The 20,140-nt window shown below is 41.8% G+C and overlaps 1 protein-coding gene across 1 annotated transcript; it reads right to left on the bottom strand.

The window, feature by feature from the left end:
• Positions 1-256: 256 nt before the first annotated feature.
• On the bottom strand, positions 257-6,262 carry TPRKB (TP53RK binding protein). The gene is given in 7 exon segments (XM_032291708.1): positions 257-396; positions 972-1,063; positions 1,066-1,144; positions 2,570-2,598; positions 2,601-2,691; positions 3,285-3,447; positions 5,787-6,262. Coding segments are annotated over 7 exon segments (681 nt in total). The 5' UTR covers positions 5,927-6,262; the 3' UTR covers positions 257-309.
• Between the last annotated feature and the right edge of the window lie 13,878 nt (positions 6,263-20,140).

Here is a 20,140-nt window from a genome sequence, read left to right as displayed (position 1 = left end):
CAAAAAAAAAAATCACTAAGGCAAGAACCTAGTATACTGTAGGCATTCCACAAGTGTTTGGAATTTTTATTCCAATTATATAAAAATAAAATACATTTGAACAGAAACAGAACCGTAGAAGATAATAACAAATAATAGTAACTGATTATCTTTTAAAATAATATGAGGTAGCACTAGAAGTGTTTTTCTTTTTTATACTATTCTGTGATTTAAACTTTTCTATAATGAACATATATTAGTTTTATAATCAGGAAAGGAATATCAATGTTTTCTTTAATGCTGAGAATTTCTGTTAATATTTTTGACATTTCACAAAACATCTTTTGTTGACATTCTACAAATGATACCATCCAATACTGTCCCAATACTTTCTTCTTGTGAAGAGAGTTTATATATCTGTAAAAATGAAAGATACATTATGACTTGCTGACAAAGTCATTCACTACTAATTGTCATTATATAAACTTGTGTAAATGAAATTATTCCTCATTCAATTATTGAGTTCATGGAATAACAAACAACAAATGTGATTAAAATATTCAAAGTGATGGCAATTTATTACTTGTCTTCCTTTTAAACTGCTGCTATGGAGGCAACTTCCAAGAACATAAAAACCAAATTTCTATCCATTTTAACAGCACATATATAAATATTAACTTCATACTAAATTTATTTTACATGTTAAATATAATATGTAAGTCTGATATTTAAAGGAATTCACTTCCTTAATGTGGAGAATGCTTATGTCAGCTTAGTTTGTAATTCAGCTTAGTTTGTAATTATATTTTACATAAGCCCACACCTCCCAGTTCATTGTATTATAATTATTTTTTAAGTAATTTAAAAAATTAACTTTCTCAAAAGTTCAAAAAATAAATAAATAAATAAGGAGCCCTAGTGATCAATAGGCAGACAGCGTCAGCATTACTGCTCATCTATCACACTCCTTATAAAAACATGGACTGGCAAACCTTTTTGACTTCTGTAATATTTGTTATTTCAGGAAGATTTTCCAGAGAAACCTGATGACCTTCTACTTGAGATATTAGGTATTCTTGATTTATTTTTCTCCCTCTTCAATGTAAACAATTAGAATTGAAGTGTCTTTTGCTGAGATACCAAATTTTTTCAAAGCCTCTGAAACCTAAGAGAAAAAAATGAAAAAACAAAAAACAAAGCAATTAACCATTGTTTCCTATGTCTGAAACATGACCTCATCTGCCTTCTTCCTTGCTCAGGCTCTTACTTTTCATGTCCTAACAGTTCTCACTGCCTAGGTTTTCACTTCGATTCCTTTCCAACATCCATTGGTACTTCCTTGAAAGCACTCCCTGCTTAAGGTACACCTTGTTCCTATGGAATCAAGCCCAGCGTTCTTGGCACTGCATGAAACCACCGCCTCCCTCTGGCACCCAGTGGCCCTCCAGCCAGGCGCTTCTGCCTTCTGGCCAGTCTGGCCTTCCTGGGGTTCCAGTCATATTTCATGCCTTTCTGCCTGTGGCCAAGCTTTGTCCTCTGCTCGCATGTCCCATCTCCCCATGACTTCGCTGCTGAACACGTGCCTCAAGCTCCACAGTTCCAATGCCACTCCCCACTATACCCTCCTTCCTCTGAAATGAATGGCTTCATTGCTGTACCCCGAGATTTGAATTCATTTCCCATTGTATCATTTATCTTAGGGCATTTTTAACTTGTCTTGTTTATGTCTGTCTTGTTTACATATTTACTTCTTCTGCCCCTAGAACTATAAATGGAACAGGGAAAAGTTCAATAGATATTTACTGAATTCAAGAGTTTCCTGAATTATGTCCAGTGATCTTAAGGAAACAGTAATTAGTAAATCTTATTCCAGGTACTGGGCAACTCTATTACCGGGCTGAGATAACTGCATTTTATCAACTTTTCAATCATCTGTATTTTAACCTATGCCACAGGTTTCCTAACTTTTCCCTAGATGACATTAATACCTGGCTCTTATTAATAGCTGCAGTAACACTCAAACCTCATCAGCAAAATTTCAGTTTTTTTTTTCATGTGCTACATGTGGGTTATCTTTAGTTCCATAACCTGCATTGAAAAAGCATGACTCTAAGTATTTCAAACCACAAACTCTTCCTATGCACTGGGTGTGTCAGTGAGGATGTGTTAAAGACTGCTGTAGGTACCAGCCAGTTCCTGGTATATGAAAAGGAGGTGGATCCCACACTCAAGTTTATGGGAAGAGGAAAAGATATGCATGCCAGCACACAAAATATCCACGCCTAATGTTTTATCATTAAATTTGTCAGCTTCTTAAGCAAAAATACTTGGGGGGGGGTCTTCCTGACCCTATATGGTAAGAACAGATAATATTCACCTCACTTAACTTAGCTACATTTTTGTTTACTCACATGTAAACTGTCTTAGTAAGAGGCAGGGTTAAACCTCAACTCTCTGTCCAGAGCTCTCTTCACTATTATTCTGGTTTATTATTAACCACTGGCTTGCAGGAATTTAGTCTCCAACCCAACACTGGGGAACACGTATGTTATTATGACAAGGCCAACAGAAATAGGAAAGTCCACATTACATTGTTATTTGGGGAAAGGTTGTAAATAATTCAGTAGATAGAGTTCTTGTCTTCATTTTTCCCAGTTTGTAGAGGTGAACTGCTTTGTTTGCTGCCAAAAGTATCTGAAATGGATCAACAATCTACCAAACAGAGCAAAAAGAATTAATTACACATGGAGAATCTGTACTGCCTGGAAACACAGGCATTTCCCATCTTAGAGCCAGATCACAACCATTTCTGTTTCCTAGGGCAGGACCCAGCACTTCTGCCTCTATTTACTGTTATTGTCAAGGCTGGCTTCATTTGACTTGGACAAAAATTTTTTTCCCCAAAAGGTGACAGAATTTTAGGCTACCCTATAACATGACAAAAATTAATATATACTTAAATGACCTGTATGGCGTGTTTTATTTTTTTTGAGAGAGAGTTTCGTTCTTGTCAACCTTACTGGAGTGCAATGGTGCAATCGAAGCTCACTGCAACCTCTGCCTCCCAGGTTCAAGTGATTCTCCTGCCTCAGCCTCCCAAAGAAGCTGGGATTACAGGCAGCTGCCACCACGCTCAGCTAATTTTTTTATATTTTTAGTTGAGACAGGGTTTCACTATGTTGGCCAGGCTGGTCTTGAACTCCTGACCTCAGGTGATCCACCCACTTTGGCCTCCCAAAGTGCTGGGATTATGGTGTGAGCCACTGCACCTGGCCAATCCATTCAGTCTTAAAATTTATATTTACCACTGTAGGATTTATCAGTGATCCATCGATGGTCCCTTCCATGACTTTTCTTCTCAAGTCTCCTGCATTTTTTACATCTTTAAATAACAGAAGGGTCACCCTGCATTCAGGAAACAGGTCCAGCTGACATGTTAACTGCATTTCACAGATAAGCAGGATTCTACTGCACACAAAATGAAAAAACCAAGAGGTATCTTTTGTTTAAAAGTTAACATTAGAACTCATTTCTTAAGAAATATTCAATAACTTTGACAGTAACATGATTTAAAGTGTTAAACTAGAAAAGTCCATTGCAAAAGCCCACTGGGCATCCTCATGAGGTCTTGTCTTCCTAATCCTGCTGAGCTGTTTCTAGTTCTGCTGCCATTCCTGAAAAGGCAAGGGGCCCAGCTGGTTGCTGTTTGTTCAGATGAGGTAGGCTCAGATGCATAGTTGACAGGCTGCTTCCCCAGTAGACAAGTTGGAGCAGAATGTCAGGAATTTTTTAAACCGAAGGTTACTTATGGTATTAATGAAGCCTTACTCTATCTTAGTCTTTTTTTTCTTCTGATCTCATCATTTGATTTATATTTTAGAAAGGCCTACACATAAATATTAAGGAACAAAATAATTTTAAAGAATAAAGTATCATACTTGACCCAAAGATTTTCATTCCACACATGGAAATTAAGCAGAGAGGGTATGATTATTAAATAATCAATCCTGCTCCTTTCTTGGACATAAGCTTAACAAGGAAAGGTTATTATCTATAAAGACATAAAAGAAACATAAAAGACAATGTGAATAACTAGAAAGACATGACCGTATCTTTGAATGGAAAAACTATGTATCGCAAAAATTTCTTTACAACAATTCAATCATTTTCTTAATAAGATATTTTGGGGTGGCAATTTGATAGAGTCTTTTTATCCTTTTACCTGGCAGATTATATTTCTAGAACTCTTTCTGATGGAATTCATTAGGAATCTAAGAATTATAAGATGTTCCTCTCATTATTTTAACAGTAAACAGCTGAAAACAACTTATCTAGCTAATGATGGGATTAGTTGTGATTTAACAACCATTAAAACGTGGTCTTAATGGTGTGTAAAAATGGCAATAAATCATGTCAAGTAAAAACATCTGAATGAAAAACAACACAAATTGTGACCAAATCGTGGACTTTTTAGAAAGCTTTTAAACAAATATTAAAAAGAAAACACACCAAAAAGTTAATGTTATCTCTCACTTAGAATTACATTTGACTTTATTTTTGTTACAAACAGGAAAAAAAATATTTGTGAACAATATCCTGGTACACGGTTCAATCTTTAGTCATGCTAAAGGGAAAAAAATGGATACAGAAAGATATAATCATCAGGATAGCAATTGTATAAAAAGATGCACACATTTTTTTAAAAAATGCATGAAGGAAACACACTAAAATATGACCATCTTGGGTAGTGAGAATATGAGGTAATTTTTATTGTTCTTTATACAAAGTATTTTATTATGTATGCTCTGAATTTTTTTACAGTGAGCATACAAAACATGAGTACACATAATCAGAAAGGGAAAAAATTGTGGTTTTAACACCGGGGGGAAGAACTCTTAGAAAACCTCAAAATAGTTTGATCTTGTTTAGTGTAATTCACTCACTCAGGCCAGAAACTTGGAATCATTGTTGGGTACCCAACCTGTCACTCAAATCCTATAAATTCATAAATTTATAGGATTTATCAAATCCGTAAAGTCCTGAATTTTCACCTCCTGAATATACTTTTGATTCGTCCACTTCTCTCCTATATGTAGGCTAGGTCACCACCGCTCATCTGCAGTGGTAGCCTCCTGTTTCCTCCTCATTGTTTCTCACAATTCCTGCCTTCCTATAATCCAGTCTTTCCCCGCAGTTATAGTGATCTTTTCAAAATGGACATCAGATCTAGTCGTTCTGCTGTTCTTATGATAAAGCGCCTACTTTGTGTCACGGTGATCCATACCATAATATCTGGTCCCTGCCTCCCTCTTCTGCTACCGCCGCAATGGCCTTCTCTAAGCTCAAGTCACCAAGCTTTCTCCCCGATTCTGCCCTATCGGACAGGTAGTTCCCTCTCTCCTTTCAGCTCCGCTTGACCACTCCTCCCTCCCTTCAACTCCATTTGGAGTCCATTTGCTACAGAGCCCAGAATCCCAGGACTAGGGCTCTTTTTAGTCTGAGGATTAGCTCCCTTTTGGCCCCAATCACAACTTTAAAGAATCGTGCGCCTATCCACTGCATCCTCACTGAACGATTTTTCTTGAGGGGACAGACTGACTTTATCATTCTTGTACTGCATTCTGGAGGCTGGCCTCGTTGGCGCTTGATAAACACCAGCTGAAGAACCCACAGCCATTCTCCCAATGAAACTATTAAAGCTGACCGGACCCTCCCCCTCCCGAGCTGGCCCGTTAGGGCACGAGGAAAACGCACCATCTGGTCCCCAGTGCATCTGGGAAGATCTCCCGCTGTGAAACAAAACTCACAACTTCCGGAAGCGATGGCCAATCCCCGTCTCCCCGTGTTCCTCGAGCCGGTTTCCGGATAGGCCAGCTCGGGGTTGCCATATTTTTTCAGTCCCGGTAGGAGGGGTGTTTCCGCTCCTCGTCCCGCCCATGCTTCGCATCTCCAGCCTGAGTCCGGTCTACGAACGTGAAAGAGAACAGGAGCTGTCTGTCGCTTTCGACGAAGAAAACTGAAGACTCTATATGCTGGGACCGGAAACTGAGGTCAGGTTTCGAGTCTCCGCTATGTCTTAGTCTGTGTTGGGCGATGCACCGGGCGTTCTCGGTTTCTTCCTGTACAGGAAAAGTACTGACCAAGATGGGTTCTACATGCGTTTTGCTACCCCAGATTTCTTAGTTCTTTTTCAGGGCCTTATCTCCTATGACACTTTGGACTTTTGAGTTTAATGCTGGAACAAGTTGAAACTTTGGGAGATGATTGGGAGGACATGATTATGTTTTGCAATGTGAGAAGGACATGAGATTTGGGGGTGCAGGAGTGGATTGATACAGTGTGAATATATGACCCTGCCGAATCTCATGTTGAATTGTGGTCCCCATTGTTGGAGGTGGGACCTGCTGCGAGGTATTTGAATCATGTAGGTGGATTTCTCATGGCTTGGTGTCCTTGCAATAGTGTGAGTTCTAGGGCGATTTGGTTCTTTAGAAGTGTGTGGCACCCCCCAACACACTGTCTCTTGCGCCAGTTCTCACCATACGATGTGCCTGCTCTCCCTTCTGCCAATAGAAAAAGCTCCCTGAGGCCTCCCCAGAAGCCAAACAGATGCTGATACTATGTTTCCTATACAGCCTGCAGAACCATGAGCCAATTTAACCTCTTTTCTATATAAATTACCCAGTCTAAAGTATTTCCTAATAGGAATGTAAGAACAGCCTAATTGGGGGAGTGAGAGAGGAGATGGGGAGGCATGACACACTGGTTTAAAACATGAAGGACATTCAGCCAGGCGCAGTGGCTCTTGCTTGAATCCCAGCACGTTGGGAGGCCAAGGTGGGCAGCTTATCTGATGTCAGGAGTTCAAGACCAGCCTGACCAACATGAAGAAACCCCCCGTCTCTACTAAAAATACAGAATTAGCTGGGCGTGGTGGCACCTGCCTGTAATCCCAGTTACTCAGGAGGCTGAGACAGGAGAATCGCTTGAACCTGAGAGGCAGAGGTTTCAGTGAGCTGAGATTGCACCATTGCACCCTAGCCTGGGCAAAAAGAGCGAAACTGTGTCTCAAAACAAAAACATGAAGGACATTCTATTTCTAGGAGAGACGAGAGGCTGTTCTGGTCAGTCTCTCTTTATCACAGGATGCTATATTCCCAGCACATTCCACAGTTATCCTAGAGAACCATAAATGAGAAAGGAGAAAGAACTAAGTTGATCCAAGGCCACCTGGAGAACTGTCCTGCAGTCTGTGCCCCTAATTCAGATTATCTCCCCTAGCAAAGCTAGTCCATTTCATATGCCCACCAACCTCTTAGTATCTGGAGGCAGAGATTTGTCTTATCAGATCGGCGTAACACCTTGACAGACATAATATCAGTGCAACATTGTTAAGCCATAGCCAGAATGCATTTTACTAGGCCCAGGAGGACTGCTTAACAAACAGCTGATCAGGTCCACCTGGAGCAGCAAGCTAGTCACTGATATAGTGATCCAGGTAACAAGTTTCTAACAAGGTCCAAAAAGGGCCCCTAAGAGGGGCCCAGTATCTGCAGCAAGTGGGCCTCCTCCCAGATCTCCCCTAATTTTCTATAATACATAAGTTGTTCTCTAGGTACAGTAGCAGCTGTTGGCAATCGAACAAACTTGTCTCAGTTTAGTAAATGGAAGTCTAGAGTAACTACTTTAATACAATCTTCCTGGCCAGGTGTGGTGGTTTATGCTTGTTATCCCAGTGCTTTGGGAAGCTGAAATAGAGTGATTGCTTGATGCCAGGAGTTCAAGACCAGCCTGGGCAAAATAGTGAGACCCCCCCCTCATCTCCTAAATATTTTTAAAAATAGCCTAGTGTGGTGGTGTGCACCTATAGTCAGAGCTACTTAGGACGCTAAGGTGGAAGATCACTTGAGCCCAGGAGTTTGAGCTATGATCATGCTACTGTCCTCTGGTATGGGTAACAGCATAAAATCCTGTCTCAAAACAAAACAAAATAAAAAAAACTCAGAGGAGTTGAGGGATGTCTGCTGAGCTGCCAAGGAAGTGGCAATAGAGGAAGCGGTATCTGCCATGCTCAGGGATAGATTTCTTATCAGTTTTTCCCAAACACTGACTCCTATGTGTGGTACCAAAAATCTCAAAAAGAACATAAACCAAGGGTCACTTACACCTCCTGGCAGGTGTCTAGTAAGCCTGGGGTATGACTTTAGGCTGCTGGCCCACTGGTGTGACTCATTTCCAAGGGTAATATCTAGGGACACCCAAGCATGCCCAGCGTGCAATATCCCACCATTCATCAGCTTTTCAAGTATAACACTGACCACACCATATTTGGGTGACCCTGTACTGCTCACAGAGAAAAATGTAGCCCTCAGGTGCACGTAGCACCCCTTCTCCCATTTTATTGTTCAGTAACCCATTCATTGGTATGAAGGCATTAGCCTTTGCCTGCAGTCTCAAATTAGTCATATGAACTTGGTTTCCCCCATTCAATATTGTTCATGAAGTCCCTACATGGAAAGCTAACAGTAGTCCAATTCTTGTTTCCATTGTCAACACTGGGATGCTTCTCATCCAAGTAAAGGAATATAATGGGTTAAAACTACCAGCCAACCGAGGTTGTTAGTTGTCACGTTTTGCCACTTTTGGCCAATTAAGTCTCCCTCCCTCCCATGTAGCAGGGGCTAGATCCTCACTAAGTAAGCCGGGGCTCAGGTTCTGTTAATATTCACTGCGCCACTATAATACTGGTAGAGTTTACTACTGGCAGGACAGGAAGGTTGCTGTAGTCTGTGACAGAATGGGGTCTGCGATGACAGTTCTAGCACTTTCCTTTGGTGGCCACAGCTTGGGAGAGCCTAACGAAGGCATTATGCTTCCAGGCCTCTATTCTCCCGTCCTTATGGAAAAAGCAGAGTGACAGGTTAGTGCCCTGCCCCTTAGACTTCCTGCATCCTCAGGTATTCCCTACCTATCAGTTAGAGGTTGGACTGAGTGTAGTGTCCCAGTCTGACTGCTGAAGTCCCGAGACTACCTATTCCCCTTGTTGCATGAACCAGGCCTTTTGGCTTTAGTCATCCATCAGGGAAATGAGATTTGTCCTGGACAATCCTGACATGTTGATAAAGTTACCCACCTGTATAGAAGAATCGGGTGTTCCTGGTGCCACTAATCCTAATATCCTGGTACTCCTTGGTCCTGTGCTGTATCCCTGTGGATTTCACAGAAGAGAGGCACCTGGAGGAAGTATCACGTCTAGATTAGAGTCAGGGGGCCCTGTCTGGGGTGTTCTGGCAGCCTGAACTACAAACCACCTACAGGATGTGCACTCTAAATGGAAAAAGAAAAAAGAATGATTGGGAACACTGAGATTGGAATTTCACAGATGCAGCCAAATCAGGCAGTTACCTGGTCCACCTCCGTCCACACCAAGCTCAGTGTTTTTCAAGATGTGTGCAGTGCTGTGTTTCCTTTGGAGTATAGTGCTTAGTATCCACGCTGCCCTAATCAGATAGAGGTACCACCCCACTAGCAGGCTGTCCTGATGTCCTTTATTCAGTTGCTTTGTGAATTGGCTGTTCCATCATTCAGTTGCTCCTGTGGATGACAGAGTGCATGGAAAACCCATTGTATTGCATGATACTGTGCCCACTGTCATGTTGCTTGGGCAGTGAGGATTTTCCTTGGTCAGAGTGAAATCCCATGGGATATCCAAAAACATGACAGAAGTCCTCTCAAGGGCAGCTGTGGTAGTAAGAGCATCCACATGAGTGGCATATGGAGTCCCTTCCAACAGCAAGCTGTTGCCATAGTCCCTGTCCTCACACATGGGACCTTTTAATGGTCCAGTCACTGTTGCCATTCCCCTGACCAAATGGCTAGGCTGTTGGCAATGGCTCATGAGTCAGTAAAAATGTGGGATGATGTGGTAGGTGGGAGGGGCTGTTAAGGCTCAAATCCTTAGTTGTTAGGGGTCATAGCCCCTCTGGTGACAGTGATGTTCTGTGCCACAAGCAACTAAAATGTCAATGCCCATAAAGCACTCAGTGCTGGGAACCATGGTGACTGACACCTGAAATGGCCCAAAGGGCCCCACCCACAAGCAGATAAGCACTATGGGTCACCGAGTTCATCTGCAAGCTTCCTGGTGTCACTGGCTTAATTTTTCCCCTAAAGGAACCTTCAGTATCTAAGAACTCCAAAGAAGGCAGGATTTCCATCTTTCCCCATTATATCTTTTTTTTTTTTTTTTTTCTTGAGACAGGGTCTCTCTCCATTGCCCAGGTTGGAGTGCAGCCTCAACCTACTAGGTTCGGTAAATTCTCCAGCCTCAGCCTCTCACACAGCTGGGACTGCAGAAGCCTACCACCACAGCTGGCTAAGTTTTAAATTTATTGTAGAGGCTAGGTCTCACTTTGTTGCTTTGGCTGGTCTCTAACTCCTGGGCTCAAGGTATCCTCCTGCCTTGGTCCCACAAAGTACTAGGGTTATAGGTATTAGCCATTGCACCTGGCCCCATTTTATCTTGACAGGAGTGTAGAGCCATTGGCCTCTGGTGGGGATCAGAGACCTTGGCCCCATTCCTAACTGTGCCATTCAGCCCAGGACATTTGGGTTTGCAGTGTCCCTTTATCAGATATATTCATCAGCCAGGCTGCATGCAACTTCCTTGGCCTTTCTCCATGTCTAAGACTATGGTCCTTTAAACCTGAGTCTCCCTTTCTGTGACAGGCTGCATTCTGCATGTGGGTTCCTCTCAGACGCTACAGGGACCATCTGATACCTCATACCTCTTCTTTCTCTTAAGCACCTTGGGGCATGTTTGAGTCCTCAATCCCCAGCCCTGGAAATGAGCAATCACATAAGTGCCCAACAACCAAGGGACCCTGTGTGGCATTCCGGCTCCACCTTACTTTCTCTCTGCTTCCACCCATTCAGTCAGCTCAGTCACAGCCACAGGGTGTGTTTGCATGTGACCTAATGTCCCACATATCACCCCTCCTTTCCCATAAAATGTCCAGCTGCAAGTGCTGCCTCTGCCCCCTGCAGGTTGACATCACCCCCTCCTTTCACCAGGAAAACATGGTTCTGTCAGACTGAACCCTGTTCACTGTGCCAATTTTGTGAAGCAGGCTCATCGTGCACTGGTTACCAACTTGCCTGAGTCCTGTGAGAAGGAATGCCCACACACAAGTTACATGAAGAGGGTTTATGACTTACAGATTGGCACTGAGGCACAACAGAAGCCTGGAATTTCTTGTGAGCTGATCTCCTGAGGCTCAAGAAAGCTGCCCAGGGTGGATGTGCTTTCACAGGTGGGGCACATGCCCCACTTGCACCACAGCTGAGGGACACTGGGAGGCAGCCTGCACTGGATTTAACACCCTGGGGGACCTCGTGACATGCTGGGCAAAAGTGTTAAAGGATGTCTTGTTTCTCAGAGAGGGACAGGAACAGAGAGAGCCGGAGCTGTTCTTGTCAGTCCCTCTTTATCGCAGGAAGTTGCATTTCCAGCACATTCTGCAGTTCCTTTTGAGAACACAAGTGAGAAAGAGGGAAGAACTGGGTGAGTCCAAGGTCACCCAGAGAACTATTCTGTAGCTTGTTGTTAAATGTTCATATCAACTTTACTCATAATAGCCCCCAACTGTAAATAACCAATGCCCAACAATCCATTGATAAACACATTGTGGTAAATTCATACAGTGAGATACACTCAATAATGAACAGGAATGAACTGCAGATACTTCCAACAATACTTGCAACATGGATGAGTTTTTAAAATATGCTTAGGAAAATGAGAATCTTAAATTAATTCTTAGGCCAGGCGTGGTGACTAATGCCTATAATGCCAGCACTTTGGGAGGCCAAGGCTGACAGATCACCTGAGGTCAGGTCTTTGAGACCGGCCTGGCCAACATGGTGAAACCCCATCTTTACCAAAAAATACAAAATTAGCCATGCATGGTGGTGGGGACCTGTAATCCCAGCTACTTGGGAGGCTGAGGCAGAAGAGTAACTTCAACCTAGGAGGTTGCAGTGAGCTGAGATTGTGCCACTGCACTCCAGCCTCAGTGACAGAGCAAGACTTACTCAAAATTAAGAAATAAATACATAAAATGAATTAGTATATGATTTCATTTCTACAAAATGCTAGGGATTACAGATTTATTATGGCGTGGCCGAAAGCTAATCAGTGGTTGCTTGGGATAGGAGAGTGGGAGACAGTAACCAGAAAGGACCCAAGGGGAACCTTTAGGGTGTAGCCAGTGTTCTATATCTTGATGTGGTATCAGTTACAAGGAAGTATGAAGTTGTTACAATTCATCAAATTATATACACTTTAGAAGAGTATATATATTTATCTATTTTTGAAACGGAGTCTTGCTCTATCACCCAGGCTGGAGTACGGTGGTGTGATCATGGCTCACTGTAACCTCCACCTCCCGGGTTCAAGCAATTCTCCTGCCTCAGCCTCCCGAGTAGCTGGAATTATAAGTGCAACACCATGCCTAGCTAATTTTTTGTATTCTTAGTAGAGACGGAGTTTTATCATGTTGGCCAGGCTGGTCTTGAACTGCTGACCTTGTGATCTGCCCATCTCAGCCTCCCAAAGTGCTGGGATTACAGGCATGAGCCACTGTGCCCAGCCTAGAAGAGTATAATTATAGACTACAAATTATGCCTCAATAAAGTTGATTTAAAAACAGACATAAACATCATCGTCTCATATCAAACAGAGTCCCATGGAATAAAAATAAATAGTTGTTTTGGCCGGGTGTGGTGTCTTATGGCTGTAACCCCAGTATGTTAGGAGGCCGAGGCAGGTAGATCACCTCGGGTTGAGAGTTCAAGATCAGCTTGGCTAACATGGTGAAATCCCATCTTTACTAAAAATATAAAATTAGCTGGGCATGGTGGTGTACGCCTGTAATTCTGGCTTCTTGGGACGCTGAGGCAGGAGAATCACTTGAACCTGGGAGGCGGAGATTGCAGTAAGCCAGAATCATGCCACTGCACTCCAGGCTGGGCGAGAGAGTGAGACTCTGTCTCCAAAAAAAAAAAAGTAGTTGTCTCAGTTCATAGCAGCTTGTTTCTAACTACTAAAAGCTGGAAACAACCCAGATGTTCAAGTGAATTGATAAACAAATTGTCACATACCCATACAATAACTGCATGTCAGCAATAAAAATGTCAGTTATTGCTATATACAGCAACATGGATGAATCTCAAAATATGCCAAATAAAATATGCCAAATATACTCAGACATAAACAGAGTGCATACTATATATGATTGCATTTATGTAAAACTAATCTATGGTGACAGCAGATCAGTGATTGCTTGAATAGGGGTCCTGGGGTAGAAAGGGAGTATTACAAAGGAGCGTGGGGAAACTGGAGTAATAGATGTGTTCTACCTTAATTATGGTAATGGCTTCATGGATGTGTATATGTCAAATGAATCTAATTGTATACTTGTAAAAATATACAGCATATTGCATATCAATTATCTCTGTAACACAAGACACTACATCTTTGTATTGGAACAGCTAAAATTGAAAAAACTGACAACACTAAGTCCTGGTAAGGACGTGAGCAACTGGGGCTCTCATACATTATTCATGAGGATGCATGTTTAAAAATCTGGCAGTCATAAGGTTTATTTTTTTATTCTTTTATTATTACTATTATTATTATTTTTTAAGATGAGGTTTCACCATATTGGTCAGGCTGGTCTCGAACTCCGAACCTCAGGTGATCCGCCCGCCTTGATCTCCCAAAGTGCTGGGATTACAGGCATGAGCCACCGCGCCTGGCCTAGTCATAAGCTTTTAATTGTTCAGCCATGTGTATGACAGCTGGAAGTACTGACCTCCCACTGATTTGACACTGAAGTTGTACAAATACTTATACCTTTTAAGAATATAGAAATGTCAGTTACATCTAACATAACAATTGATCAAAAATTATAGATTTCATTTTTTTGAAACTTGTATATGTAGTACAGACATTTTGTAAGAGTTTGGCAGTGCCTTATAAAATTAAATATGCAGTTACCCAACAACAGCAATCCCAGCACAAGGGAAATAAAAACAATTTACTCAAAAAACTCTATGCTAATGTTTATGGCAGTTTTGTTCAAAATTCAAATATTGGTAAATAACCCAAATATCCTTCAACTGGTAGATGGAAAACAAATTGTGGTATACCCACAACATACTCAGCAACAAAAGGGAATGAACTGTTGATCCACTCAGTGACATGGATGAATCTCAAAAGCATTATGCTGAATGAAAGAAGCCACACTTGAAAGGCTACATACTCTATTATTCCACTTATGTAACATTCTAGAAAAGGCAAAACTACAGGGACAGAAAATAGGTCAACATTTGCCAAAGTCTGGGGTTGGTGGGAATGGATTGCTACAAAATGCCGTGAGGGAATTTTAGGGGGTGGTGGAACTGTTGTATATTTTGATTGTGATGGTGATGGTTATAAAACTATGCATTTGTCGGCTGGGCGTGGTGGCTCACGCCTGTATTTCCCACTTTGGGAGGCTAAGGTGGGCAGATCACGAAGTCAGGAAATCAAGACTAGCCTGGCCAATATGGTGAAACCCTGTCTCTACTAAAAATACAAAAATTACCCAGGTGTGGCGGTGCACACCTGTAGTCTCAGCAACTTGGGAGGCTGAGGCAAAATAATTGCTTGAACCCGGGAAGTGGAGGTTGCAGTGAGCCGAGATCATGCTATTGCACTCCAGCCTGGGCAACAGAGCGAGATTTCATCTCAAAAACAAAAACAAACAAATGAAAAACTATGCATTTGTCAAAACTTGTAGAACTGTACACTAAAAGGGGCGAATTTTACTATTTTTAAAAGTCATCTCAGAGATAAAAATGATTCCTTACGGTTTGTAAGGGTTATGTATCATAAAATTAGTTGAAAAGATCTAATTTGACAAGGTTTTTAATGAGAGTTTTCAAAAGGATATCATCTTTATCCCCTTCTGCAATATGTAGAATTGCATAAATGCATAAATATGCATAATGATAACCATGCGTTAAAATGAATCTAACCTTGGAAGTGTTATCTGAACAGGTGGGTCAGGTAAGATACCCAGATTACAAACACGATTCCCATGTCTTTTGAAAATAACCTCGAAAATGAAACTTGTGATTATTGATCAACTGTTATGTTGGATGTAACTGACATTTCTATATTCTTAAAAGGCGTAAGTATTTGTAGGACTTCAATGTCAAACCAGTGGGAGATCTGGTTCTTCCAGCTGTCATACACATGGCTGAACAATTAAAAGTTTATGACTGCCAGATTTTTAAAAAAATATCTGGGTGTCTTAGCCTAGGTCCTCTAGAAAGCAGAGCCCAAGGCAAGGATTAAAGCACTGGTATTTTGTACGGGATATGTAAGAACAGAGAGGTGAGGACAAGGAAGAAGGTAAGTGAAGCAAGGAACGATGCATAGCAATATGATGTGATGGGTTATGTCGCCACAGCCTTCACAGTGAGAGCCCAAAGACAACATGGGTTGTTTGGCAAGTGCATTTACCTAGCCAAACACATTTGCCAAACAACCTATGCGTCTTCACTGGAAGACATGCAAGGCAAGACCATGGCTGAGAGGAGTCCACAGTGCGGAGACAGGAGGGGTGTTTGCCTACCAGGCTCCCTCCTGTCCTCTGCATTTCATTGATCAAGGCCCTCTAGAGGGAGCTGACTGCTCCATACTTCTGGGTCATCACCTCACCTGCCAGCAGAAGCTCGAGGGATTGATGGGGTTGCTGGATCCTGAGACAGTGCTCTAGAATCAGTGTTTCATACTGGATGAGATATAAATGAAACAAATGCTAAATAATGATACAAGGTACCTTGCCGAGAGAGGAATCATCCATCTGGAAGGGCAGGGTGTTTGTGATCATGTAGGGTGGGAGAGAAGACTTTACTGAGGAGATGGGCTTAAAGAATGTGAATGATGGGCCGGGCGCGGTGGCTCATGCCTGTAATCCCAGTACTTTGGGAGGCCGAGGCGGGTGGATCACGAGGTCAAGAGATTGAGACCATCCTGGTCAACATGGTGAAACCCCATCTCTACTAAAAAATACAAAAAATCAGCTGGGCATGGTGGCGCATGCCTGTAATCCCAGCTACTCAGGAGGCTGAGGCAGGAGAATTGCCTGAACCCAGGAGGCGGAGGTTGCAGTGAGCCAAGATCGCGCCATTGCACTCCAGCCTGGGTAACAAGAGCGAAACTCTGTCTCAAAAAAAAAAAAAAGAATGTGAATGATGGGCTCACAGAGACCACAGGAGAGAAATTACAGCCAAGAGAACAATCCGAAAGACAAAGGACACAGTGCCATAGCACGTATAATACAGTGTACTCAGGAAATGGCTGGCATCCTGAGATATGGAGTGGAATACAGTACAGGGCTTTGTAAATTCAGCTTGGAGTCAGATCACAGAAAGCCTTGACAAGGAGCTGAAAATGGGTTCTAAAGGACCGGAAGCTCTTCAAGATTTCCAAGAGGAAAAAATACAAATCAGCTTCTTTTCAGAATGTAATTCTAGGGCAGTTGGCTAGTATTACATCAGAAAGGAGATTCAGACAGGATATTGGAAAGTGCCTCCCTTCTATAGTAGAAGTGTTTGTGGTAGACAAAAATTAAACTTTCAATGATGGTAACCATCAGAATGGAGAAAAGTAAAACTTAAATGTGTAGCAGGAGGAAAGTAAACAAAGCTGATTAACCACCGTATTACAACTCCACCATGACAAAACTAGAGCATCCATCATCAACTTTTAGTGCCTCAGTGTTAAGTGTGGACAAATGAGTAGTAAACTTGGTCATCAGGTATTTCAAGAACACATCTAAGAGCAGAGACAGAGGTATAAACACACAGGGGAAGGGGAAGAAAGAAAAAAAAAAACAGTTGATTCAGGGAAATTTTAAAATAATTGATATTAGAGAGATAAAGATAATGAATTCATTTTTCTAATAGCATTTTTTCCAGAAAACAAAAATGAGCTAGCTCTCGGAAATTAAAATCATAGGGCAGATAAAAATATATAGCAGAAAATTTAGATAGCCAACAGAAAGGTAGAAAATAAAGCTGAGAAACTCTTCCCAATTTTTTTAAAAAGACAAAAGGTTAAAAATGGAAAACAAGAGAAAAAAATAAACTTACATTTCAGAAAATCCCACATTAAACTAATAAAACTTCCCCCCCCCCCCGCAAAGAAAAATGTGATAAAATTGAAATATCTCAGAACTAAGCACGTAACTTGCCAGATTGAAAAAGCTCACTAAGTATTTACCATTATGAATTAAAAAGCACCCACACTGGCTGGGCATGGTGACTCACGCCTGTGATCCCAGCATTTTGGGAGGCCGAGGCAGACTGATACTTGAGGTCAGGAGTTTGAGACCAACCTGGACAACATGGTGAAAGCCCATCTCTACCGAAAATACAAAATTAGTCAGGTGTGTGCTTGTAGTACCAGCTACTTGGATGGCTGAGGCAGGAGAATCGCTTGAGCCTGGGAGACGGAGGTTGCAGTGAGCCGAGATCATGCCACTGCACTCCCGCCTGGGCAACAGAGTAAGATTCTGTCTCAAAAAAGATAAAGATACTAAAGCTGCCAGAGAGGAAAATTACAGGTCACAAATAAAAGCTCTGAAGTCAGGATAGCACAGGATTTCAGCAGCAAGAATGAAATCTAGAACAACAGTGAATAAATGCATTTAAAACTGCTTACCTAAAATTCTATAATGAAACTATCCAATCAGTGAAAGAGTAAAATAAACCCATTTCACTTAGGCAAAGGTCTTGAAAAGTTTATATCCCCATGACCTTCCCTGGGAAGCTGAAGGATATACGCCACCAAACAGGGAAGTAAACCAAAAAGCAACATCTATGGGATCCAGAAGACAGGAGAGGAATGTAAGAAATGACCAGGGTGAAGGTAAAGAGAAACCCCAGAACACTAGCTATGCCCAAGGTCTAGAGAATAGCCAAGGTTTAGTGGCTCACACGTGTAATCCCAGCACTTTGGGAGGCTGAGGCAGGCAGACCACTTGAGGTCAGGGGTTTGAGATCGGCTTCGCCAACATGGTGAAACCCACTCTCTACTAAAAATACAAAAATTAGCTGGGTATGGTGGTACCTTCCTGTAATCCTAGCTACTCGGGAGGCTGAGGTGGGAGGATCACTAGAACCCAGGAGTAAGAGGCTGCAATGAGTCAAGATCACACCACTGCATTCCAGCCTGGGAGACAGAGTGAGACCTTGTCTTTAAAAAAAAAAAAAAAAATAACCGAAGTGCCTGTTCTGGGCTGAGTTGTGTCACTCCAAAAGTCATGTTAAAGTTTTAACCACAGTGTCTCAGTGTGTAACTATACCTGGAAACAGGGCCTTTAAAAACAGGGCCTAAAAAAAAGGTAAATAGGTAAAAATGAAGTCATTAGGGTGGGCCCCAATACAGTATGACTAGTGTACTTTTTCTTTTCTTTTAAACTGATGTCCCATTCTAACTAGCGTCCTTTTAAGGTAAGGAAATTTGGACACAGACACAAAGGGAAGACCATGTGAAGCCAGAAGCCACAGGAAGACGGCCATCTATATAAGACGAGAAGAGAGGCCTCAGAAGAAACCAGCCCTGTGGACACCTTGAACCTGGATGTCTCCAGAACTGTGAGAAAATCAATTTCTCTTATTTAAAACCACCCAATCTGTGATGCTTTGTTATGGCAGCCCTAGGAAATGGATACAGCACTCAACCTGGAACAGGGGAACCAGGAAAGATTAAGAAAAAAAAATTTGATGTATATACAAGGTTAAATAATGCTATCAGAGATTTGGGGGATGAATTCATAGGAAAACAGGCAAGCAAATGAGGTAAAAATGATGGGAGAAAAGTGGTCTGAGAAAGTCATGGTACACTATGGCTATGATGAATATTTAGTAAAGAACATGAACTGAGAGCACCGACTTAACCAAAGGTTGAGACACAACTGTGATGTGGTGAGGGTAGATGTTATGAAAGAGCTAAATTCTTATCTACGTAGGAGGAAATTAACAGATAATAACGCAAATAGAAAAATGAAGTGGCAATATAAGCACATTATTTAAATATGGAGGCAAATGTCAATAAATAATGCAAAAATACTTAAAGTGGCTGCCTTTGGGAGATGATAATCAGGAGAGAGGAGGAAGACCGGACTTTTTCATGATAATCTCAGTGGAGCTATGAGGATTGTAAACAACTCGTGTGTTTATGAATAATGTAAGAATTTTAAAACCTAAACAGACCACTAAAGACGACCTTATTTTTTATTATTTATTTCTTTTTTTAATTGCATTTTAGGTTTTGGGGTACATGTGAGGAACATGCAAGATAGTTGCATAGGTACGCACATGGCAGTGTGATTTGCTGCCTTCCTCCCCTTCACCTATATCTGGCATTTCTCCCCATGCTATCTCTCCCCAACTCCCCACCCCCCGCTGTCCCTCCTCTATTTCCCCCCAATAGACTCCAGTGTGTAGTGCTCCCCTCCCTGTGTCCATGTGTTCTCATTGGTCAACGCCCACCTATGAGTGAGAACATGCGGTGTTTGATCTTCTGCTCTTGAGTCAGTGTGCTGAGAATGATGGTTTCCAGGTTCATCCATGTCCATACAAAGGACACGAACTCATTGTTTTTGATGGCTGCATAATATTCCATGGTGTATATTTGCCACATTTTCCCTGTCCAGTCTATCGTCGATGGGCTTTTGGGTTGGTTGCAGGTCTTTGCTATTGTAAACAGTGCTGCAATGAACATTTGTGTGCATGTGTCCTTATAGTAGAACGATTTATAATCCTTTGGATGTATACCCAGTAATGGGATTGCTGGGTCAAATGGAATTTCTAGGTCCTTAAGGAATTGCCACAATGGCTGAACTAATTTACACTCCCACCAACAATGTAAAAGTGTTCCTATTTCTCCACATCCTCTCCAGCATCTGTTGTCTCCAGATTTTTTAATGATCACCATTTGAACTGGCGTGAGGTGGTATCTCAATGTAGTTTTGATTTGCATTTCTCTAATGACCAGTGATGATGAGCATTTTTTCATATGTTTGTTGGCCTCATATATGTCTTCTTT

The sequence above is a fragment of the Sapajus apella genome, unplaced genomic scaffold, assembly GCF_009761245.1.
Source record: "Sapajus apella isolate SASKATOON/1434 unplaced genomic scaffold, GSC_monkey_1.0 scaffold26, whole genome shotgun sequence".
NCBI lineage: Eukaryota > Metazoa > Chordata > Mammalia > Primates > Cebidae > Sapajus > Sapajus apella.
The sequence above is the reverse complement of the archived record's forward strand: the minus strand, read 5'-3'. Positions and strand labels throughout refer to the sequence as shown.